The sequence below is a fragment of the Natrix helvetica genome (assembly GCF_964273705.1).
Source record: "Natrix helvetica genome assembly, chromosome: 1".
NCBI lineage: Eukaryota > Metazoa > Chordata > Lepidosauria > Squamata > Natricidae > Natrix > Natrix helvetica.
In genome coordinates this window covers 79349577-79374561 of record NC_138548.1, presented here as the reverse complement: position 1 = coordinate 79374561, position 24985 = coordinate 79349577, and the positions used below count along the sequence as shown (strand labels likewise).

Here is a 24985-nt window from a genome sequence, read left to right as displayed (position 1 = left end):
TGTGGGTAAACCAATATCATTCAATTTAGACCCCAAAGTGGCGCCAATCCGACTTAAACCGAGACGAGTGCCTTTTGCACTCTGCCCAAAAATAGATAAGGAAATAGATAAGTTAGTGGAGCAAGGAATCCTTGAGCCGGTGGATCACGCGCGCTGGGAAACACCCATCGTGACCCCAGTCAAACCAGACGGATCAGTCCGCATCTGCGCGGACTATAAATGCACAATTAATGTCGCGCTACAACAGAGTGCATATCCTGTGCCTGTAGTACAGCACTTATTGCACTCGTTGGGGCCAGGAAAGGTATTTGCTAAATTAGACATGGCACAAGCTTACCAGCAACTGCCAGTGGATAGCGCCACAGCGGAGGCCCAAACTATAGTGACGCATAGAGGAGCATTCAAATGCAACCGGCTACAATTCGGCGTGAGCATTGCCCCAGGATTGTTCCAGAGCGTCATGGAACGACTTTTGCAAGGGATACCGGGAGTCGTCCCCTATTTTGACGACATCTTGGTGTCCGCTGCAAATGAGGAGCAATTAAATAAAAGAGTCAGAACTGTTTTGGCCAGAATCAGAGAAAAGGGTCTCCGCCTAAAAAAGGAAAAATGCCAAATTAACGTGCCTAGCGTAGAATTCCTGGGTTATAGAATCGATGGTCAGGGAATACACCCCACTTCAAAGAAAATTAAGGCGATCCAGGACGCCCCCACACCACGAAATCAGACCGAGTTGCAGGCCTTCCTCGGACTACTTAACTTCTACAGCGTTTTTCTGAGGCAGAAGGCGACCGTTGCTGAGCCACTACACCGTCTACTCCAGAGGAACGCACCATGGAAATGGGAACGATCCGAAGCTGCAGCTTTCGCCGGGGTAAAGCGCCTGCTCACCACTGACTCACTGCTTGTCCAATACAGCCAGACCCTACCGCTGGTATTGACCTGCGACGCATCACCCTTCGGAGTTGGAGCAGTCCTCAGCCACAGGATGCCCGACGGAAAAGAAGCGCCCATCGCCTTCTACTCCAGGACTCTTTCATCGGCCGAAAGGAATTACAGCCAAATGGACAGGGAAGCGCTGGCTGCTGTAGCTGGAGTAAAACGTTTCCACGAATACCTCTACGGCCGCGATTTTGAACTAATTACAGATCACAAACCGTTGTTGGGACTTTTGGCGGGAAACCGCCCCACTCCGGTCTCCCTTTCCCCACGCATAACCAGGTGGACTGTTTTCCTGGCTGCGTACTCATACAAATTGATTCATCGACCGGGCTCCACTCTCGGACACGCAGACGCACTCAGCCGTTGCCCATTACCTGACATTCTGCCAGACCCCACTCCAGAAGTACCGGTATTGCTCATTGACTGTTTGGACTCTGGACCGGTTTCTTCATACGACGTTGCAAGGTTCTCCTCTAAAGACAATTTAATAAAGCAAGTTCAAACTTGGGTTTGGAGGGGGTGGCCGAAGGGAAACGTGGGCCCGGAATTCAAAGTGTTTTGGTCAAAACGGGACGAACTCTCAGTGTTGCAAGGTTGTTTATTGTGGGGGGATCGAGTTGTTATTCCGTATACGTTACGTAGGAATGTATTAGATGCTTTACATGTGGGTCATCCGGGGATTGTTAGGATGAAGGCGTTAGCAAGAAGTTACGTTTGGTGGCCAAACATGGACAAAGAAATAGAGGAGTGGGTGGCCACTTGCGACCCATGCCAGGAATCGAGACCAGCACCCCCGGAAGCGCCCGCCACAGAATGGGAGAAACCTAAAGCACCCTGGTCGCGAATACACATCGACTTCGCAGGACCATTCCACGATCAGACTTTCCTTATAGTTGTGGATGCATACTCAAAATGGCTAGAAGTAGTCCTAATGACTTCAACCACGGCAGAGGCAGTCATTAAGGTTCTACGGTGACTTTTTGCCACCCATGGCCTGCCCGACCTCCTGGTCTCCGATAACGGGCCCCAGTTCACGGCCATGCAATTTGAGACATATCTAGCAGGTCAGGGAATTCGGCACGCCCTCGTCGCGCCATTCCATCCGGCATCAAATGGACAGGCGGAGAGAATGGTACGATTTGCAAAAGAGGCCCTCACTAGGATGGGTCCAGGTGATTGGCAAACACGCATTGATCATTACCTTTTAATTCAGCATATCACCCCAAGTGCAACGACGGGTAGAAGCCCCGCTGAACTACTCATGGGCCGCCGTCTATGGTCTCACCTGGACCGTCTTCACCCAAATTACTCTGCCACAGCTCCCCCAGACTCCACAAGCAAAATTCGGTCTTTTAGCATAGGGGATTCAGTATACGCCCACAACTATGCAGGGGGAACATTGTGGATGCCGGCAAAGGTCATTGGCATCACGGGTCCACGATCGTATCTGCTGGAACTGGAAGATGGGCGGAACTGGAAAAGGCACATCGATCAACTTCGGGGTCGCCTAGCGCACTCAGACCTTCGAAACGAAGACGAGATTTTCCTGCCTACAGAAAGTCAGCCACGCGAGAGCCCCATCATAGAAAACTACGACACCTGCGAACCAAGCTCGGAACAAGAAAGCACGCACGAAGCAGAACAAACCCCAGGCAACGCAACCGAGCAGACTCCGGAACGCCCTAGCAACGAGGGTACGAAACCTCCCGAATGTGGAACGGGAAAAGCATCCGATCCGGAAACCATTTCTGACCAACCAGAACCACGACGTTCCTTCCGAGTAAGGCAACCCCCAACATACCTAAAAGACTATGTTACCTACCGCAACGTTCCGTCTAGGAGGGGAGGGGTGTTAGATATTAGCATATATCATGGCAAGTCTCCCCTCTGGTCCGCTGCTACAGCGGGAAACAGGTATCGCTCTGATTGGTCGAGGGGCGTACCCGATCCCTATAAAAGGGGAACCCTCCGACCACAGAGTAAGCTGGATCACTACTACTATTAATAAAGAGCTGATAAGTCACTTCGTGTCCGCAGTCTGTCCTCTCGCTGCCCAGATCTAACAGTTAGTAATGAGAATAAGAACTGGAGTTGCTAGCAGACAGCACCAGGAGGAGGCTTCTGGGAGATAATAAATAAAACAGAAGCAGTTTGACATCTTCAAAGGATTTTGTATTAAATAGTAGCTTTTCTCCTGGGGACCCTCTTAGCCTTAGCCTTTCTTCTTTGCGGTAATTAATTCAAGCTGCTCTGCATGCTTGAATCTGCCTCACTGAACTGAGCTGCTCTGAGTGGCAGGGAGGGAAGCTTCTCCTGCAGATATGTCCTGTAGCTCTTCCACCTCCTTCCCACCCCCCTTTACTTAGTTTTCTCAAGCTACTTCTATTAACTGTTCTAGTCCAAAGCCATTGAAGAGTCTCAGGGGTTTGAAGATATTGTAATTCTAAATCATTCTCAATAAAGCAAGGATCTTCATGAAAGTTAGGATTCATTCTAACGGATAATCACAGACATTGATTATATTTTGGCCACGAGAACATCAGAATTATTTATTTAGGCAAATATACTAAGTTTTGTTCATAATATAGTTCAGCAGTTTCCATACTTTTCCAGGATATGGGACTTTAGTTAAATAAGACCTTTTTTTTTACAAAGTTCTAGCAACCCTTTACTTTTGAATGACACCAGGATCCAAAAGCTGATGTTTTATAAATTTGCCTATAGAAAAGGGATGGAATATGGCATGAAGAGATTTCTGTTTGTAATTTCATAGGGGGCGAAGAGTTAGTAAATTTATTTATATTTCTTGTGATGACGGTTGGGAGTCACATCCTTATATATTTCTTTTCTTTTTCTTTCTTATGCTCTTTCTTTGTTTCTTGCACTTTTGTGATCCCCCCCCCATTCTCTTCTCTTTCTGTAAGTTTCATTTGTAATAATATTTATTATTGTAATCAAAATTCTTACTGAAAATTATATTCCAATCAAGTACCAAGTACACGACAGTAATTCTATAACTCCATTGGATAAAAATATTTCAGTTCTCAGTATATCTAAGTTTCTCATAGGGTTTATCCTTTCCCACCTTGATTCAGCCACCTGTCTCATTTCCTCTGTTGTCCAAGATTTAGGTTTCTGTGTGAACTCAGTGGATCCTAAAGGTGCTTTTTTCAAGAGGTAACTGGATTTCCTTGGGGTTTTTTGAAGATATTTCCCTTCTCATCCAAGAAGCTTCTTCAGCTCTCACTGGATGGTGAGGAATGGAAGGATTTATACTCCTTGCAGACAGCTGGTCATTTGCATTCTTTTAGCCAGTTGTTAAGGCCATCTGGAGTTTTATCTGTGTCCTTTGGGTTACCTGAGTAGTGCAAATGGGTGTGGAGCCTTCTTGGAACTGCTGAAAGAACTGTGTTGTAGACTGGAAATAGATGATGTCACATCCCTCCCCCTCTGTTGAGAGAGAGCTGTTAAATTTTGACATGGATGGCCTCTTTGACCCTAGGGTCCTCTCTGTCGAAAATGTGGACTTTGCTATGTTCAAAAGAGTGGCTTTTGTCTTTTAAAAGCTGATGGACTGCTGAATCTTGTCCTGATGGCCATAAACGCATGGCACAACATAGGAGAACAAACCCATCAGGACAAGATTATTGACCCATCTGTCTTCCCTTATTGACTTTACTTGTCAGAAGGCCCCTGGAAACTTCACAAATGGTGATCATATTACCCTGGGATGCTGCAACCATTGTTAATACATACCAGTTGGCAAAGTGCCCAAATTGTGACCACATTGATGCTGCAATGGCCGTAAGTGCAAGGACTGGTCGTCACTGTTTTCAGCACAATCGTAATTATGAATGGTCATTAAATGAAGGGTCTTAAGTTGAGGACTATATGAAATCCAATTTCGACCCCCTGCTACTTCATGAGGTCTTGCATGATTTTATGATGGTCTCTTGGAGAGTTTTGACAAAATTATAACTCTTGGGAAGATTCACGGTTAGCCTATATCTTTTGCATTTCAGGACCACAGCTGCAGCTATAGGCCAGTGGAGCCTCAGAGATAGTTTTGTAATGTTATCCAGATTAATAAACATCAATACAGTCTTCAGTTGCTCTTTTCATTGAGGCATGATATGGATATAGTATCTGTATTGTAGCAACTTCTCTGGGATGAGGGGCCAAAGTGTAAGAGATTTACGCTGGGCAATGCCGAGTCATGTCCATTTTAAATATTGAACTGAAAATAGGAGTAACTTTTTTTTTACACTGGCACATCATTTGTTATCTATGAAATAAATAAGTAAAATAAGCACTAAATTTTGGTGAGTTTTTAAATACTCTTTATATAACAGTAGGTCTGTGTGAAAATCTGTCAATATTCTTTGCAAATATATAAAATTCAGAAAATCCTGGAAGATACAAATAATTTTTCGCAAAATTGTAAATGGGAGTTCACTTTTGTGCTTCCCATCCTTACTTTTTGGCTTACCAAACTATTGCCAACCTCAGTGCATCTTTATGACATCTGGGTCACCCGTTTCCTTCAGATGGCAAACAAATGTTTTCACCCTCTCTCCCTTCACAGTGACTTCCTGTTGGGAGATGGTGTTTCCATCCTGCATCTAATAGCCTGCAGTCTCACTTCTTAGTTATGAAATACCTGACACACAAGGAAAACGGAGGCCTCCAGGAAGATTGCAACTGTTCTTACAAGATTACCTTGGTTGTTTTTCAGATAGTTATCTTTCCATGGAAAGCCATTCAACTACTCTGTTTATGTCCTTCTATAACTTTTATTGTTTCTAAAAACACAGAGTTTATCTTCTTTCAGCATACATTATAACAATCTCTGCTTTTCATTTTCCTGTCCAGAAATTTTCCACAGTTTTGGTTGAGCTTTAAAGAACCTGTATCTCTGGTTCATTCATTCTTGATTTATTTTACTTCATCTGAGTTCTAAACTAGCTCAACTTTCTAATAATTAAAATCATGGCAGCTATTGCCTTAATGTTGTTTACTGTTAAAGTGTTTCTTCTTTCAACAGTTAATTCTTTATGTCACATCAGTGAACCCTCGTACTTTTCACACTGAACTAACATCATCCAAGTTAGAGACAAACTTCTTACCAGATGCCTGTTTCCTGCCAAAGGCAGTGACTGATTTCCATCTGTGCTCAGGTCATAATTCTTCTGACTTCCTTCTCTCAGATGATATGCAGCAGATGCTTCATTTTCTAGATGTTTGTTAACCTTGTGCTGTATGTAACTGCAGGACAGTATTCCCTATTGCCAAGCCCACTTTAATTAAAATCAAGATTCTCCCAGAGTTTCTTTTAACAAGATTTATTGAAAGAAAATATAAAAAGGTATAGAAATCTCTGCAACTGGGTTGCTATTGTTTTAGGATCTTATTTCCCAGCTAGTTTAATATTTGGCAGGAAGGCTGCTCTCTTAATAAGTGAGGAATGTCCAGATGGCAAGGATGTAAATTTGTCAGTTTCTGAACTTATTGTTATACATGTATGGAATGCTTAAAAACTACAAAGTGTTATAAATTGTTTACTTGTAATTGTGGTTTTCAAGTCCTACTTAAGTAACCTCATATTTTAGTCCTTTCAAGTCACTCTGTTGGTTCCATGTACTTTGCATTACTTGGTGAGGCCATGGGCTGGAGTGGATGAAGTCCCATTACAAAGCTCAGCTTTAAAATGTTCCTAAATGAAGGGTCATGCACAAATCCACTGGAAGAACTGCAGTTACAGGAAAACAGCCAAACTTTTTGCCCTTAAAAGCTCATGTGTGGGGACCCCAATATCACATATTATAGGATAATAGTCTGCAAATATTGGGGAAAAGCCAGCATATATGTTCAAATTTAAAAGCAAGATTCTTATGAAGGCAATCTGAATACAGTGCAATGTATTGGGTTTACTTTGCAGAAAATTATAATAATATCTTTTTAGCATATTTTTGAAGAATCAGAAGCAAAATATATATTCTAAAAGGACAAGAGCCTTCATTTATATCACTGGTTGTATGATTTATATTCTAGAAACAGTTTTTAATACAAAAAGATAGATTATTTTTGGTTTTTAAGACATCTGAGGCTGAAATACACAGTGTATATCTATTAATGATATACAATTATGAGTAATAAACACTAGGAGCATGGATATTTTGAGTATTAATTATCACAGCATTATGGTGTAGCTCACGGGTGTCCAAACTTGGGAACTTTAAGACTTGTGGACTTCAACTCCACAAGTCTTAAAGTTCCCAAGTTTGGACACCCCTGGTGTAGCTCATTCAGAGATGCATAGCTAGCTCTCAATACTTAGCTATGGGAAGGAAAACAACTAAGGAACAGCCAGGCAGGTGAACATTGGAAAGAAAGATTAGAAAAGTGATTTAGTTAGCATACCTAAAATGTAGTTAAATTGCAATATTACAGTTTCAATTCAGAGACTAAATCTTGGAAAAAGCTGGGTTTGGGTCAAGGAGTTTAAGAAAGAAGGAGAAACAATTGGACAACCCAAATAGTTAACATGGTATCTAAGAAATGCATTTCTTTCCTGTGGCATTGACATTTTCTGTATGCTTCTTTTGACTATCCAAAGAATGCTGGCAAATTAATGGCATAGTAATTTCTTCCTCCCCACAATTGCTGTTTTGTCATCCAACTGTTCTGTGAAGCTTTTGTAAGAGTACTCCAGGCTTTGCTTTTATAAGGTTTTGTAGATTTAATGCTGTTGGAATAGCATTATAAATTAAGACAGTAAAGTTGTGGTCTGCCTGTTAGAATTAATTGTGTTCATCCAAGGTTAAAACAGCACAGAGGAGATATTTGTGGTTGTAATTTATTTTAGTTTTACCCTTTATATTAGACTATTGCTTCTTTTCCAAAAGCAAGAAAACAAGTATTTCCTCATTTGTCTCTTCAGGATTTAGTTCACTTTTAAATGAAATTATTTTATTAGGGCAACCCACATGCAATAGAAAATGCAGGTTGTTATTCTCTGCTCATAAGGATAACTGTGGTCTTCTCGACAATCTAGTTTTCAAGACTTTAGATTGCTTTTTTGAATGACTTTCATTTTAGGAATGAATATATAAAGTGTGTTGGAGAAAATTGATGAGTAGCTGCAGATTGATTGATTGATTGATTGATTGATTGATTGATTGTATGGTAAATATCTGCAGTATTTGGGAATCATACAGAGCAGGCTTGGGAAGCAATTCTTAAGCTGTAGCAGGAGGAGGAGAAGGGAAAAATAATGTAAGTGGACTTTTTCACCCAATGTTGGGTGCAGCCTAGGATGTGTCTGTTCAAGAGAGAAGACTTGTGGGGGGTTAGACTTCAAGAATCAAGGAGGCAGAAACAGCACTGATCGCTCTGCTGCATTTGAACATGAATGAGGGGAGTAAACCCTCCTTGTTCACCATGACATGGAATGGCTGTTGTGTAGAATCCCATTTTTCTGAGAGTTACAGCATTAGCTATCAATTGAAAATGCTAGTTGGTTACATTAATTAAATAAGCAAACCAAAAACCAAATAAATATGTTAGTCAGCCTTTAGTGGTACTTTCTAGGAATAAAAAAAAAGAATAGTAACAACAATGCCATGATAACAAAAGTATCATTTGATTGTTTTAAAGCAGGGTACTGATAGGGGATTCACAGGGGGTTCGGAAGTACCTCTAGCTAAGATTCTGTGCAGTTTGGAGAACCCCCAAATTCCATTCCTGGCTGGCCCCACCCACCTCTCCCCTCCCAGGAGTCCCCACGCAGCCCGTTTTGGATGCAAGTGCAGGGCGTATGTGGAGACTCGGAGAGGGCAAAAAAATGGGCCTACTAGATGTTTGGGAAGGCCAAAAACGGCCCCGTTTCCAGCCTCCAGGGGGCCTCTGGAGCCTGGGGAGGCTGTTTTCGCCCTCCCGGATGGCTTGAGGAAAACCTCCAGAGCCCAGGGAAGGTAACCCCCCTGCCGTGGTGCAGGAGGCAGACTAGGCCACGCCCACCATGACCACACCTACCCAGCAACCAGGCAGATAACCCCTTGCTAAAATTTGTGAAGCCTACCCCTGTCTTAAAGCATTAAGAAGAAACTCGGGTTTAATACAACAGATTCTGGGACTGATTTGGAGAGCTATAGAACAAAATGTGGCTCCTTTTATCGGTCCCGGACATTTCTGCTTCACTTCCAATGCCCTGTATCTCTGCTGTGCGATCACATTGGCTGTTGCTGAGCTCTCTCCTTCTTGATTCCAGGATTGTTTTAATGGATGATGCTGTGGACTGTTTGATGTCTTTTTCAGACTTCCTGTTTGCCTTCCAGATCCAGTTTTACTACTCAGGCAAGTCTATCCCACTTTATTACATTTGCGATTAATGTAATCGGACAGATCAGATAGCATAGTACTGGGAACCACCTTGGTCAGACAGTTTTGCTCTATAGTAAAAACTGCGCTGTCCGAAATCTATATGTCAAGCTTTGTTCTGTATATCTGAGGATTATTCCGCACATAACTTTAATTAATATATTCCCAGTGCGCCTTTTAGAGCAAGTCTTAATAAGCATTTGCAATAAAAATGCCTTTAAAAATAAGTGATAACAGCATAGATAAAAATATATAGTAAAGACCAAAAAGAAAGCAGCAATGTGTGTATGTCTACCCCAACAGAATTTCTTAAGTGAAAACATTATGAGAGTGGAATGGCAATTGAAAAGGCTTTGCTGGTATTACCAACCTGAATGCTTTTAGTAGCAAGTCAGAGAACAAAATGTTTGCAGACTTTGTAAGTTATGTCAGACTTTAAACTGAGATCAGTAATGAAGGATAGCCATTGCTCCTGGTATAAAATCATTATCATATAATTAAACAAACTTACCTGGTCTTTCCCATGCGATGTTAATTCCTGTAAGCACCAAACCAACTCTACAACCTCTGTGATGGCTGTTGTATGCATGAATTCAGGGATGGTAATTCTACATAGGTAACGTAAGATTGGAGTAATGGGTGTATAAAAACTGAAGACGAGGTGAAAATGTTGATAAATAATTCTAAGGTAATAAAATGTAGCTTTGCCAATAAGGAGTTCTGTCTCCATAAATATCAGAGCTCTGTTAAAATATTTCAGATTCCAGGCCATAGTTGGGAAATAGTTGTAAATCTAAGGAAGATTGGAGATTCAAGAGCCTGCTTACTTGGGGAGATGTTGGAAGCAAAGCTGGCATGTTTTAGCACCATTTTTCCACCAGTGATTAAAGTTAGAAAACTTGAAGGCATCTCAGGGGTATCCTCAGGCTATGTTACCTTGTTTCTGGTAGAGCAAATCTTCCTGAAACGTGTTTACAAGATTTGTTTTCATCAATCAGTATACAGAAATGCTCAAAAGCTGTTGACAGCTACCCAGCACGTTGATTTACAGTTATATAGACAGTTTCTACACATAAGATAAACGCTATGTGACTTTTTCACATGGTTCAGAAAAGGCATATAGGAAATTCCAGGATTGAAAATTATGGTTAATAACCAGTATAAGAGAGACAGAATGAGAGAGAGATAGGGAGAGAACAGCAAATATCCATGAAAATACAATAAATGAAAAAGTAGTTAATTTAAAATAGTGTATAAAATTATAATAAAACCTATTGAACTGATGCAGTCTAGCCAACTAAATTTATAAAACCTATTATCTCTAAAACTCATTTGCTTATTTGCTACTTTAGAACCTTTGGTTGGGTAATTTGTGAATAAGCAATAAAAAATGAAATGGAGGAAGAAAATAACTTTTGAGATACATAGTATTAGGACAAAACATATTTTTTTCTCTTGCTAAAGCCAGCTGACAGGTATTTAGGCTTGTGCGGGAAATTCCAAATATTCAGAACAGGCTCAGCTGTTTTATTCTGAGGTACAGTTTTTCCTCAGTTGAGAACTAAATGAAAGCAAGAGGCAGTTATTATAAATGTTTTTCATTTGAGAGTAAAATGTGATAATGATGATGGTGTGCAGATGTTTATTATCATGTCAGAGAGGGCATTGTACTAAATGGCTTATTTCACTCCTACTCCTAAGACAAGTTTCTCTGTTGTTTCTCTATCGAAACAAGGTTCAATTGCATGGCAATTAATAACCCTTTCCTCAAGTCATCTTTCTCTCTACCATCATGTCATATGTATGAAGGAGATTATGCTATTCTGGAGTTCAAACTAACATAAAAAGGAAAATAAAAATCAATAATTTATTATCTGTTTCATCGTCCAAGAATTCCAAACCTTCACATTCCCTACATAAACTTTTGCAGGTTCCAATCATGCATGCAAAGTTTTGCACACTTATATCTTTGGATATCATTTCTGTTGTTATCCAAATTCAACAGTTTTTTCAAGTCACCCAGCAATATGCCTGAATGCAAAACACTCAAGAGTGGAATCTACATCTTTGCACATCTGATCTGGATGGTTTAAAAAAACTTGCTTACATGTAGACTCTGGGAGTAAATAACAGGAAAATTTTGAAGTCTGATGGAGAATGCTTATATATAGCAACTAAATCAGCAAGTAAGTTGCATATTTATATTGGTCACTGCACATTCATATCAGCGCTGGAAACAGTGAAACATTCTCAAAGTACAATATATAACTAGAATAGAATTAATTATCTACACAGTTAATGCAGTCTTTTATATACAGCACATAGTCTTATAATACGTTCATAAGTGATTTTTGCAACCCATCTTTGTTTTTGAATAGAGTTTATTGAAAATGTGGCTGCCATCTATCAAGAACTCCTGACAGGTAAAAACCCAAACACCGTGATTGTGCCTACATCGTCGTCTGGGCAGCATCGTTCACGTCAAGCTCTCAATGAGTGCAGTCTAGTCGATGGAGTGGAGGCATCTGCATTTTACCAGTGCCTTGAATCATTATGTGACAAATCCAAATACAGGTAAGGCCAGCTGGGTTACAACAAGTTGTATCTATTTCATTGGCGTCAGGGTAAGGAAGAGTCTTACTGACATTTTGGTACAAACAATCCATATCAAAAAGGTCTTGTAAGTGTGACCTTTTATCTTCAGTCTTGTGCTATTCCTCTACTTCCTGAAACAAACATGTGTCAGGTATTGGTACAGATTAAGTTTTGACTTTTGTATGTATTATGCAACAGATTTTCAGCTGTTACCAGTTCTGCCCCACAGATTTTGGGAGGTCTGTCAGAGTCATCGATTTAATTCACTGGTTTCTCGGAGAAAAGCTCATGGAAAGGGAACTATTTCATTTTAAGAACCAGTATACTTTACATGCAGGGGTGGGTTCCTGCCAGTTCTAACCTCTTCTATAGAAGAGGTTCCACAAATCTACTGTGCCATTTAGAACCGGTTCCAGCTCCCTCCCCCAGCCTGTCTGCACCATGCTTGCCCCGCCTGCCGTTCACTGATTGGCTGGCTCACCAAAAGCCCTGCCCGCCTCTAAGAGTCCTATCTAAACTTTAAAGTCTTAAAGCTGTCAAGTTTGAACATCGCTGGTTTTTTTCCCCAAAGGATTAGGGGTGCAAGGTTCTGGCAACTTGACAGCTTTAAGACTTGCGTGCTTCAAATGCCAGAGTTTCTGAGCCAACATTTTGGTTGCTAAGCAAGAGCGTTGTTAAGTGAGTTCCACCACATTTTACAAGTTGGCCACGTCCACCCAGTCACATGATTACCAAGCCACTCCCACTCAGTCACATGGCTGGCAAGCCACTCCTACATGGTTGGCAAGCCACTCCCACAAAGCAGGCCACACCTACAGAAGAGGTTCTAAAAAAATTTGAAACCCACCACTGTTTATATGGCATGCAGTGGCTCAGTGGCTAAGATGTTGAGCTTGTCAATTGAAAGGTCGGTAATTCAGCATTCAAATCCCTAGCGCTGCGCAACAGAGTGAACTCCTGTTACTTGTCCCAGCTTCTGCCAATCTAGTTGTTTGAAAGCACGTAAAAAGGCAAGGGGAAAGGCAGGAACCGCCTTTGCTGGGAAGGTAACAGTGTTCCGTGTGCCTTTGGCATTTAGTCATGCTGGCCATATGACTGTGGAGACGTCTTCGGACAGCACTTGTTCTTGGGCTTTGAAACAGAGATGAGCACCGCCCCCTAACGTCAGGAATGACTAGCACATATGTCTAAAGGGAACCTTTACCTTATACTTTATTTACAATGAAAAAGCTATATTGACTGAAAGAAATGGATTAGAGTGAAGAGAGTTCAGCTGCAGCTGAAATAAACAAGGAAATAATATAATTTGTGAAGATAAAAGGGCAAGATTTCATGGGACATTGCTCTTCATCACATCAGTCCTAACTGTGCTCTGATGACAACCTAAAATTGTCACCTATATAACAAAGCATTTTAAAACTCTCCTCGTAAAGGGTTGGACTTTTTCTTTGTATTTGGCATCTCTGTCACAGCAAACAACTAAACAGCTTGCTTGTGGCATTCAGTTTGATTCAAGGCTCTTCCAAACATTCAGTGTCAAATGGGACAAAATTTTGCAATAATTATTTTGTCATACATGTGCACACGCCAAAAACATACAGAAAGAAAAGCAATACATGCACACACAAAAGTCATAAAGAAAAGAGAACACAGAAGCATACATTTATAAAGAATACACAATACAGTAAGAAAAGGGTCGCATTTTCTCCTACATGCAGGGCAATCGAGCAATGGTTTGCCACTTTTTGGAAGTGATGCTCTTTTCACATTTGCAAATGAGTAGAGCATATTTTCCACTAAATTGCCACCATTTCCCATGCCTTTCCGCAGAGGGGAAAATGGGAAAACCATAGGATGATTTCTGAAAGTTTGTCTAATGCATAGATTCACTCACTGGGGGAAAAAAACCTCAATGGAATGACCTATCAGGAAAATATAAAGCAATCTTTAATGGTAAAGAGGGAGGCTCTGTAAAAAGGGGAGAACTTTTCTTGAATCCCCATAGAATGAGTTGGGCCACCATACCAGAGTTTCCCAAATCCTGCTTTAGTTGCCGCCTGGCCAACTAGATTTCCTTCAACAGGAAGGAGAAAAATGTTGTTTAAAGTAATTGGGAAATGCTTTCCACTGGGACCTTCTCTTCCCTTGATTCTCTCAAGTCAAAAGGAATCATGAGTGCCCATGGACTACCAGCCCATTCTCTCTCTTGTTGCAGAAAGATACATTTCTCAAATTGTAGGAGAAATGTAGGAGGATGGGTTCGTGATGTAGATGATTCAATTCATTCAGCTTGATCAGCCTTAAGTCTAAAGAAAGGTCATTCACAGACATTGATACATCAAGTGTTTTTCTTGTGTTCTTTTTGTTTGCCTAGCTGCCCCCCAGCCACTATGCTCAAGGAAATTCTGAGCAACGTACAGAGAGTAACTTTCTATGGATTTCTGATGGCTCTTGCAAAGCATCATGGGATCAACAAAACTATTGGTAATGAAAAGTCCTTTATTTTCCATGAATACTGTTTTAAGAATTTGATGGCCTAGATTCCTTTGTCAAGCTTACAGAGTCCACAAGGTTAGTAGGTATATACCAGAAAAGTGTGTATTTAAAGTAAAACAATTCCATGAGATTTAAATAAGGCAAGTCATGTAACAAAACAAAAATGTCCCTTAGTTTCCATCTATCCCCATTAGATTTTTAGGTGTTATAACCCTCCAGCAGCAAGGAAAGAGATGGGCAATTACCATTCTGTCCTGGGTCCGAGATCCTGATTTCCTTCTGTTTCAAAATCCAGAGTATATATAATGTAACACAGAATGGTTTGTGGTGTAAGCCACTGCCTGGAAGGCTCCTGGAGTGGGGCTGAAAGGCGAAAGGGAAACAGTCTGCTCCCTCCCATATTTGGGCAGACCAGGTGCTTTGACAGAAGAAAAAACACTTTATGTGAAGCCAAGACTTTGTTTCAGTAGAAATATCATGATTACGGGACAGAAGCAATGCACAGACGCCCTTTCAGAATTCTTATTTGTCCTGCAACCTTAAAATCAGGCTTTGGAAAAATGGGTGTCTTTTCCCATGGCAGAATCTGTTTGGGTTGGAGATCAGCACTGGGCCTGTTGGATGCATTTCTGAATATAAGAGCATGCCTCCTTGGCCCTGCTAGCAGCCATCCAAGCTGTTCTTGATACCTTTGCATTTTCTTTGCTCAAGGATATGTCTTAGTCCAAACTCCGCTCACTTCCCAGCCTCCCAGCCCCTGCCAACAACTGGAGCTGCTGTTTACCCAAAGCGTAGAGATTATATATCAAAAGGAACATGCATACAAGCCCTCAATCCCTTCTGCAAACAGGCTTAGCTAGTAATGCATTCCCAAGCAAAGACGATGCCTAGATTGCACCGTTTCGGGCTTTTCCTTCTGCCTGTACAAAATCCACTTCCAGTAAGGTGCAAAGCAAACAGATGGGCTGAGAAAGCCCTGCCTACTGCCGCCATTGTGTATGGGTTTTTCCTCCCATTAAGAAAGGCCTGTCCTGGCTTCAAGCCAGGCTCCTACTGAGGCCTCTTGCGGGGCAGCCGTAAGTGTAACAGGTGCAGGCATCTTGGCAAGGAAAGCAGGATTTTTCCCCTCCTGCCTTTTCATCTTCTCTGCACATGGGATAATTTGAATAGGCTTTGGTCTGCAAGGGATCACAGGCTCCCTGAAGCCCTGCAGCAAGGGCAGTTCCAGGCGAGAGCTTCAGATGAGGAAGGAAAGCGCTTTCAGGCAGAGGCCCCACTCTGTGCCTCCAATCTCACCAACATCTTGAAAGGGAAGAAGAAGAGAGATTAGAAGCCAGCTGATGAATTTGTCAAGCAGACTGCAAGCCCAGCCTCATTCCTCTGTCAATATTGATTCACCAATCCACTGCATATTGTTTACCAATTCTCCCAAGAGATTGGAGCACCCTTGAGATCTTTAGATGCAAGAACAAGCTTCACATTCAGGAAACGGAGGCTGCAGAAGGCTGGCAGCAGCCCTATTTGCTCATTTGGCATTCGGCATTATAGTGGTGGCTCCGTGGCTAAGACACTCAGCTTGTCGATCAGAAAGGTCGGCAGTTTGGCGGTTCGAATCCCTAGTGCCATGTAATAGAGTGAGCTCCCGTTACTTGTCCCTGCTTCTGTCAACCTAGCAATTTGAAAGCACGTAAAAAATGCAAGTAGAAAAATAGGAACCACCTTTGGTGGGAAGGTAATAGTGTTCTGTGCACCTTTGGCATTTAGTCATGCTGGCCACATGACCACGAGACATCTTTGGACAGTGCTGGCTCTTCGGCTTTGAAACAGAGATGAGCACCGCCTCCTAGAGTCGGGAACGACTAGCACATAAGTGCGAGGGGAATCTTTATCTTATTATAGTCCCAGGGATATAAGAGTGTCTTCCTTTTTTGGATATTAGGCAGGAGAGAAGAAACAGTAAGCTTAGATTGTTCCTTCCCTCCTAACGTGCAGCTTTCTTTCTGAAGAAACATTCTCCTTATTAAGAGGTTCCATCCCTGTTTCTCCCATGGATGACTGCTGCAAGGTGAACAGTTAAGCAAAAGATCTCTATGAGGACCTGCTGCCCTGGGAGCTGTACACAGTTTAGTAGCATTCCACATAACAGGGATGCCAAGTTATGCCAAGAACTATTTGTGCAAACTCATCTCTGTAGACTTCCATACCTAAGACAGGAAGAGCATTCTGTTCTTGCGAACAGACTTTAGTTAGGTCCCATGCACCACACTGTATTAAAAAAAATATGAGTACAATTTGTTGTACAGAAGGAAGGTAAACACAAGAATAAGTGCATCTGTCAGCTAACCCCAGTGGACCACTTCTTTGCAATAGTGTATCAGGGAATCTGAAAATCTTCTCTCCATTTTAAGATATATGTTATTTTCACAGAATATGTATCTGAGATACAGCAGGGAGAAGATTAAGCTGCCTTTCCCCCATTTTTGCACTCCAGTTAGTAGAGCAACATAGTTATGTAGTTCACGTGGAGATGCCTTAGAGCAGCGGTTCTCAACCTGTGGGTCGCGACCCCTTTGGGGGTCGAACAACCCTTTCACAGGGGTCACCTAAGACCTCTAGGGACTAGAGTCAATAACTCGAGAGGGGAATTAATTCGCCTGATGTTAGCCAACGATGGCATTCGCCAACCTCGGTGTGGAAAGGGAGGCGTTTTGCAGCGACAGCCTCCGCACTGTAAACAGTTGGTTTCTGGTGCTTTCTGGGAGGTGTGGTCTTAAGGCGCTCCTTTCACCTGCCAAGATGCCGTCGGCTTTGGGATTAGTCGGTCACGTGCTGCCTGCCAGGCTCTGCAGCGGCGGCCCTCGGATGTAGTAGACATATGGCAGTGGGAGGGCGCAAAGAAGCAGGTCTGCTTTGCCCGGTTGGAATAAGAAGGAGTGTGAGAAGAAGCGGGAGCACTCGGTAACGCCGCTGGGGAGGATGCAGCCACCGGGGTGTCACCGCCTGGAAGCTCGGCGCCGCTCACCCTTCAGCCAGTCATAAAGGTGGGCGATGGCAGCAGGCGAAGAAGCTGGGCAGATGGCGGCCTTGGCGCAGGAAAGCTGGCGGTGGCGGCTTCCCGGCCGGCATTGAAGTGGTGCATTTCAGCTGCTCTTTGCGCCACCCTTTTGGGCTGGTAAGGCGGGAAAGCCAGGCGGGCAAACGAGCCGGGCAGCACATCATGTGACAGCCGGCTTTGCTCTCTGATGACCCCGCAGACACCTTGCCTTTATGACCCAGCCCACAGCTTCCTGGGAGCAGCGAAGGAAATCCGGGGTTGGGCGCTGCCCTCTGGCGCCCTTGAAAGTGCAACAGTTGTCAGACCCGATTGAGCTGCCCCGCTGGTGAGAGATACGGCGGGGATCTCTCTGACATCCTTAAGAAGCAAACATTGCCCTGCTGGAATAGGGACAAATGGAGACCCTTCGCCTCTTGGCCTGTTTTTGTTCAAGCCTCGACTTGCCAGCCCACACTTGAGCCCAACATTTATGTTGATAAGTGAGAAGTTTGTTGTGGGTTTTGCCCCATTTTACCATTTTTCTTGTCACATCTGTCAAGTGAATCACTGTAAGTTAAGTTAGTAACACTGTTGTTAAGTGATCCAGGCTTAATAATTCATAACAGTAACAAAATTACATTTGTGAAGTAGCAACGAAAATAATTTTATGATTGGGGGTCACCACAACATGAGGAACTCTATTAAAGGGTCACAGCATTGGGAAGGTTGAGAACCACTGCCTTAGAGTCTTGGATAGACAAGCATTGCAACCCACAAGCTCTGCAAACATCGTCAGGAAATATGAAGGGTTAACCATGAAGAAAGGGTAGAATTGCAGAATTGTTCATGATGACTTGAGTGGAATTTGATAGTGCAGTATATGATGTGTGAAGCTTTGTTAGACAGAACTGTTGATAAAATGTGAATGTTGTACAGGGCTCTGAATCGAAGGAACAGAAAGGGATAAATCAATCCTATTCTTATTACTTAAAGGGCAAAGCCTTTATAATATGCTGTCAGCTAAGTTATGCTGTCGTGGACTGTCTTTTGCTTGGTACATTCCGGATGCACTGAGGCTCTGGAATCTGGATGGAAGGCTTAGGTTTAATCCTAGCAAGACTGAGTGGCAATGAATTTGGAGGGCAACATAGATTAAATATCTCCAGTCCTTGCTACTGGATGAGGTTGCCCTGCCCTAGACAATAATGGTATGCAGTTTGAAGATCCATCTAGATTCATGTCTACTTGATCAAGACTCTTTGCACAAATCTCTCTTGTGAACCGTTCCTGGATTGTGAGACTCTTTTTAAAATCATTTTTTTTTTATTGATCACCTCATGTCTGCCTTACAGCAATATAATCTACTGTCTTGTAAAAATGAAATAACGGCTCATCAAAGTTTTTTATTTCCCCCCCAACATTTCAGTATACTGATATTTGATCATTATTTGAACAATATACAGTATAAAGGAGATATAGAATAACAGAGTAAGCAATCCATACCGGAGTCTCCCTTTCCTCATCTAGGAAAAAAGGCTGTTAAGGAAATTGACAACCTGAATCTGCTAGATTCAGATCATGTTGATGCTTCATGAACTGAATCCTTGTCCAGGGTGCCTATGCGAAGAATGAAAACCAAAACCAACTGTGTTCATGGGCTCATCGTGTAGCTGACAAGGCGCAAAAGGAATGAGGAAGGAAGAGCAACCAAGTAAATTTAGGCATCCAGTGGTAGCATTAGATATCTCAGCAGTATCATATGTTCAGGACAGATGGGCCTCTCTGCCAGTAAATATTCATTTACCATATGCACCATCCTGCTGCAGCTATAAGCTGCTGATGAATGACAAGGACCTCAGAGTTGGCGTTTTGAGATCCCCCCCTCCAAAAAAACATTCTTAAAAAGGGACTTAAAACACGATTGTACTCCATTTTCTCTGCTCATATCAGAAGGCAAACTCTTTACTTCCTTGTGAGGCAAAACCCTTTTGATGTTCTTTGTCTGTTACGGAGTGGTCCAATCTCTAAAGAGAGGAAGGCGGCTTTTAATCCACAGTGTAGTTATGTAACTGTATGTGGATTTAATATTTTAGTGACTGTTTTAAATATTGATGTAGAATATTTTACTTACTAAGGTAAAGCAGTCTCCCATATTTGAAAGTCAGTGAGGTCATGATTAGTCAGCTAACTGGGGCTCTGGCTTTTTCCCTTGTAAACCAAATAACCTTCCTTATTAGTGCAAAAGTCTGAAATTTCGCGTATTTTACTACTAAGACATTGTAGGAGCTACAGTGCTGATTGTTAAAGCGAAAGACAAGTAGGGCATTCTTGTAGAGAAGGGGAGCTATTATAGATATAGATAAAAAAATAAAATTAATTAATTCTTAGGTTGTTTGTTCTTTTATGTTTTATGGAAGTTCATGTACAATACAACATCCAATGACATGATTGTTTGAAGGACATCAGCCTCAACAGGCCATCCTCACACTGAGCTAACAGGATGCTGTGCTGCTACAAAAATATTCCCTGTAGGAGTAGGACAGGATACTCCAAATGTAGCAATTGTGAAAAGGGTGATCAGGCAGTTGGCAGGATGAGCATCTGCAAATTCAATTGCTTTTTGAAGAAGGCTAACAAACCTAAGCCATACAGAGAGGAATTTGCAGCATGAATTCCACCATGGAATTGTTGAACAGATGTTCCTCTTCCTAAATTTCCATTTTCATGGGTGGATTCACTTCAGATTCCATAGTATTATGGTATATATATACTTATTCTTGCTTTAGAATTTAAATTGAGCTTTCTCTTTGCTATTCATTTTTAGGAGCTCTTCCTGAGAAAGCAGAGTTGCTACTTGACCCAGTTATGGATCAGGAATTAGAGAAACTGTAAGTATTTTTAAAATGGAGAACAACTGAGTGGCTAGGGCACCATTATTTTTCCTTTTAGCTGTCACATGAGAGTTCTTGCAATGAATGTAACAGCAAAAGTAATTTTTCTTTTCACTCTAAAACATGGTAGGTAGAGTTGAAGTTAATTGGTAAGTTCTTCTTTTATTTGTATATCCCTTTAATTATTAAAACGACAGCCGATTTCATTTATAAATCCAGGTAACATTTTCCATATCATTCTTATAACCTGTCATTTCAAATCAGTCTCATTCTCCGTCTTGCCCAGTAAAAGAGTTCATAACTGCTTTTAAATCCATTTTTGATAACAGTCAATCTTGAGAGTAACTTGAGTGCATTGTTCCCAAATACCCTTAAATTTTTCCAAAGTTAAAACTATTTTTCTCCATTCTGTATTAGTGAGTTTCTTCTCCTATAATTTTGATCTTTAGTTCTTTCTAGTTTGCTTTAGTGTTCAACTTTCAAAGTCTTCTCATGTTTTTTCTAATTAACAGCATTTTCCCAGGAAAGTTACAAATCCTTAATTTCTATTCTTTTCACATATTTTTATAAAATTTTAAACAACCTACAGAATGTCTTTTTCTAATTAATTTCTGCCCCCTTAGACCATTTATAACTTTCCAAAATCAATATTCTAATCACTGTTTGGCTGTTTAGTCTAAAACATTTTTATCTCCTTAAAACTTGCATAAACTACTTTTGCTGAGGATTGGAAGAGACTCACCCAGTGTAATGAAACTTGCTGTTCTGATGGGTTTTATTATTCATTCTTATACTGAATTGGCTAACTTTCTTATAACTTTCTCATAACTTTTGCATTGAATAACTTATTTTGCATCTACAAAAGAGATGCATTAAAGTTTTGAAGGAGTTTTGAGGAGACAAAAAGAAAAAAAAAATCAAATGCTGGGACATTATCTAAAGAGATGAAAGATCAGCATTGTTAAAAGCAAAGGAATGGAATATAATGTTGGTTTATTTGATCAAGATTAAAATAAGATAATTGTTTTTTTCTGGTAATTCTTAATGGATTTTGGTTGACCAAGACTGAAGGACTGCTTTAAAGATCTGTTTTATATGTAAGAGATGAGGTATAGGAAGAAGAGATCTTTGGTTGTTTTCAAAAAAAAAGTCCTAAGTTACTGTGTTAAAAGCAAAGTAAAGGAATATAAAGTTGGCTCTTTAAAGGTTAAAATGTTATTTCTTGCAAATTTTAATGGGCGTTTTAAATTAGGACTGAATGACGATGGTTTAAAATTTTCTTTATAGCTATATGGGAAAAAGAGATGTGTTACAGTATCAGAGGTGATGTTATTGAAATTGTACTTGTGATAAAGGGGAAAGTCGTTTCTTTATAAATAGTACTGTGCAAAAGTTTTAGGCAGGCGTGAAAAAATGCTGTAAACAAGGAATGCTTTCAGGCATATAAATAATGATTGCTTATTTTTGTCAATTTTCAAAATGCAAAGTGAGCGAACAAAAGAAAAAACTAAATCAAATCAATCTTTGGTGTTACTACCTTTTGCCTTCAAACCAGCATCCATTCTCATAGGTACACTTGCACAAAGTCAGGGATTTTGTAGGATTATAGTCAGGTGTATGATCAACCAATTATACCAAACAGGTGCTAATGATCATCAATGTCACACGTAGGTTGATACCCAGCCATGAACTGACACAGAAACAGCTGTGTAGGAGGCTTAAAACTGGGTGAGGAACAGCCACTCTGCTACCAAGGTGAGGTTGTGAAAGACAGTTTCATGTCATGGCAAGATTGAGCACAGCAACAAGACACAAGGTAGTTATACGGCATCAACAAGGTCTCTCCCAGACAAAGTTTTCAAAGCAGACGGGGGTTTCAAGATGTGCTGTTCAAGCTCTTTTGAAGAAGCACAAAGAAATGGGCAACGTTGAGGATCGTAGATGCAGTGGTCGGCCAAGGAAACAGTGCAGCAGATTACAGACACATCAAGCTTATTACCCTTCGAAATCGGAAGATGTCCAGCAGTGCCATCAGCTCAGAACTGGCAGAAACCAGTGGGACCCAGGTACACCCATCTACTGTCCAGAGAAGTCTGGCCAGAAGTTGTCTTCATGGAAGAGTTGCAGCCAAAAAACCATACCTCTGACGTGGGAACAAGGCCAAGCGACTAAAATATGCACGAAAACATAGGACCTGGGGTGCAGAAAAATGGCAGCAGGTGCTCTGGACTGATGAGTCAAAAATTGAAATATTTGGCTGTAGCAGAAGGCAATTTGTTCGTCGAAGGGCTGGAGAGCGGTACAATAATGAGTGTCTGCAGGCAACAGTGAAGCATGGTGGAGGTTCCTTGAATGGAGTTGGAGATTTGGTCAGGATTAATGGTATTCTCAATGCTGAGAAATACAGGCATACTTATCCATCATGCAATTCCATCAGGGAGGCTTATGATTGGCCCCAAATTTATTCTGCAGCAGGACAATGACCCCAAGCATACAGCCAGTCATTAAGAACTATCTTCAGCGTAAAGAACAAGAAGTACTGGAAGTGATGGCATAGCCCTCACAGAGCCCTGATCTCAACATCGAGTGTGTCTGGAATTACATGAAGAGACAGGAGGATGTGACAAAGCCTACATCCACAGAAGATCTGTGGTTAGTTCTCCAAGATGTTTGGAACAACCTACCAGCTGAGTTCCTTCAAAAACTGTGGGCAAGTGTACCTAGAAGAATTGCTGCTGTTTTGAAGGCAAAGGGTGGTCACACCAAATATTGATTTTAGATTTTTCTTTTGTTCACTCACTTTGCATTTTGAAAATTGACAAAAATAAACAATCATTCTTTATATTTCTGAAAGTTTGTTTACAGCATGTTTTCACACCTGCCTACAACTTTTGCAGTACTCTGTGTGTGTGTGTGTGTGTGTGTATGTGTGTATGTGTGTGTGTATTTGTGTTACAACCCCTGGTATGGCCAAATATGGGAGGGAACTCACTACTCCCTCTTTCTGTCTATTGGCTCACTGCAAGAGACCATCCAGGCAGAAAACCATATTTTTAATGTTGCCTTTTTATATTTGTGTTGTATTTGTGCTGATAAATAAATAAAGGGAGACTAGTATAGATCTATTTCAAGCTATTTAGCTCTCATCAGCTTCGAATCCCAGTAAGGGTATGGCTAGCTGATGAGAGCTAAATAGCTTGAAATAGATCTATACTAGTCTCCTTTTATTTATCAGCACAAATACAACACACATATGTGTGTGTATATATATTCTTTTCCCCCTACACTTGTATTAGTTGTTTAATCTATGTATCTGAAAATTTTAATAACAATTATTTTAAAAGGAAGTATTGTGCAGTTGATAGGAACGTCAAGAAAGGAGAAAGCCTGCTTTTCCAAATGTTGGTTCATGCAAAAGAAAATTTCAAAACAGCTCACCATTTCTATAGGAATTCTATAGGAGCAATTTTCTGAGCTTCTAAGCAAAGGTCAATCTCCAATTGTAAAGGTGGCCGAAGACCACATTCCTCTTCTCTGAACTCTTTAGCAAATTATTGATCAATAGATACGTTTACATATTCCCCAGTATGCTATAAAACTTTTATAATGACAAATGTAAATTAAAGTAACAACAGGTTTTTTTTTCCTTTCAGGATTGCATCAATTTCAGGCCTTTCAGTATCGACTTCTAGTGCAAGTGGAGATGCAACAAACATGCCTTCTCGTGCTTCACCACGTATCTGTTCCCTTTGGAGGCCACTCCACCATCGTCGGAAAGTGGATACTGAAAGTGAAGGTTCCACAGAAGAGACAGATTCTTCAGAGAACTGATTAAAGGAATATACAATGGTTACCAGGTCCTTATAACTGAAGTGGGAAAAGGGAGATAGAGACCTACGCAATTGTAGGATCATACTGCTCTCTTGTGGCAAACATGTCAAATTGATTGAAATATGAGAGCATTTGTTTCAGTGTTAAGACATTTAATTCTCAGTGTTGAGTTTGCATCATTGTCCTTTGATCTCTGTTTTACACACTTCTCCCTACATATGAACCCCTTATTATATTGCTTGGTATTAACGTATTTTATGAAAGTCCAGATCAGAAAGGAAAACACATGGCTCGGAGGAATGGGTAATTTTTTCACTGTGGGTTAAGGATGAGACCTGTGAACTATGTATAAAAAATAAAGAACGTTGCACTAGGAGCAGGGGTGGGTTCCTGCCAGTTCTAACCTCTTCTATAGAAGAGGTTCCACAAATCTACAGTGCCGTTTAGAACCAGTTCCAGCTCCCTCCCCCTGCCCGTCCGCACATCATCAAGATGAAGAATGAGAGGAGGAATTCTTGGAGTTGAAGTCCACAAGTCTTAAAGCTGTCAAGTTTGAACACCCCTGGGTTTTTTTTCTAAAGGATTAGGGGTGCAAGGGTCTTGTAACTTGATAGCTTTAAGGCTTGCACACTTCAATGCCAGAGTTCCTGTGCCAACATTTTGGTTGCTAAGCAAGAGCGTTGTTAAGTGAGTTTCACCACATTTTACAAGTTGGCCATGCCCACCCAGTCACATGACTGCCAAGCCACTCCCACCTAGTCACATGGCCGGCAAGCCACTCCCACAAAGCAGGCCACACCTACAGAAGAGGTTCTAA

The 24985-nt window shown here is 41.3% G+C and overlaps 1 protein-coding gene across 2 annotated transcripts in view; it reads left to right on the top strand.

The window, feature by feature from the left end:
- CSTPP1 (centriolar satellite-associated tubulin polyglutamylase complex regulator 1) overlaps positions 1–24539 on the top strand; it is a 135082-nt gene extending 110543 nt beyond the window's left edge. For both annotated transcript variants that reach the window (XM_081938351.1, XM_081938352.1), the window contains exons 5-9: positions 9212–9297; positions 11700–11895; positions 14291–14400; positions 20271–20334; positions 23991–24539. In XM_081938351.1, the coding sequence (XP_081794477.1) occupies positions 9212–9297; positions 11700–11895; positions 14291–14400; positions 20271–20334; positions 23991–24168 (634 nt within the window). In that variant the 3' untranslated portion in view covers positions 24169–24539. The remainder of the gene's footprint in view (positions 1–9211; positions 9298–11699; positions 11896–14290; positions 14401–20270; positions 20335–23990) is intronic.
- The last annotated feature ends 446 nt before the right edge of the window (positions 24540–24985 follow it).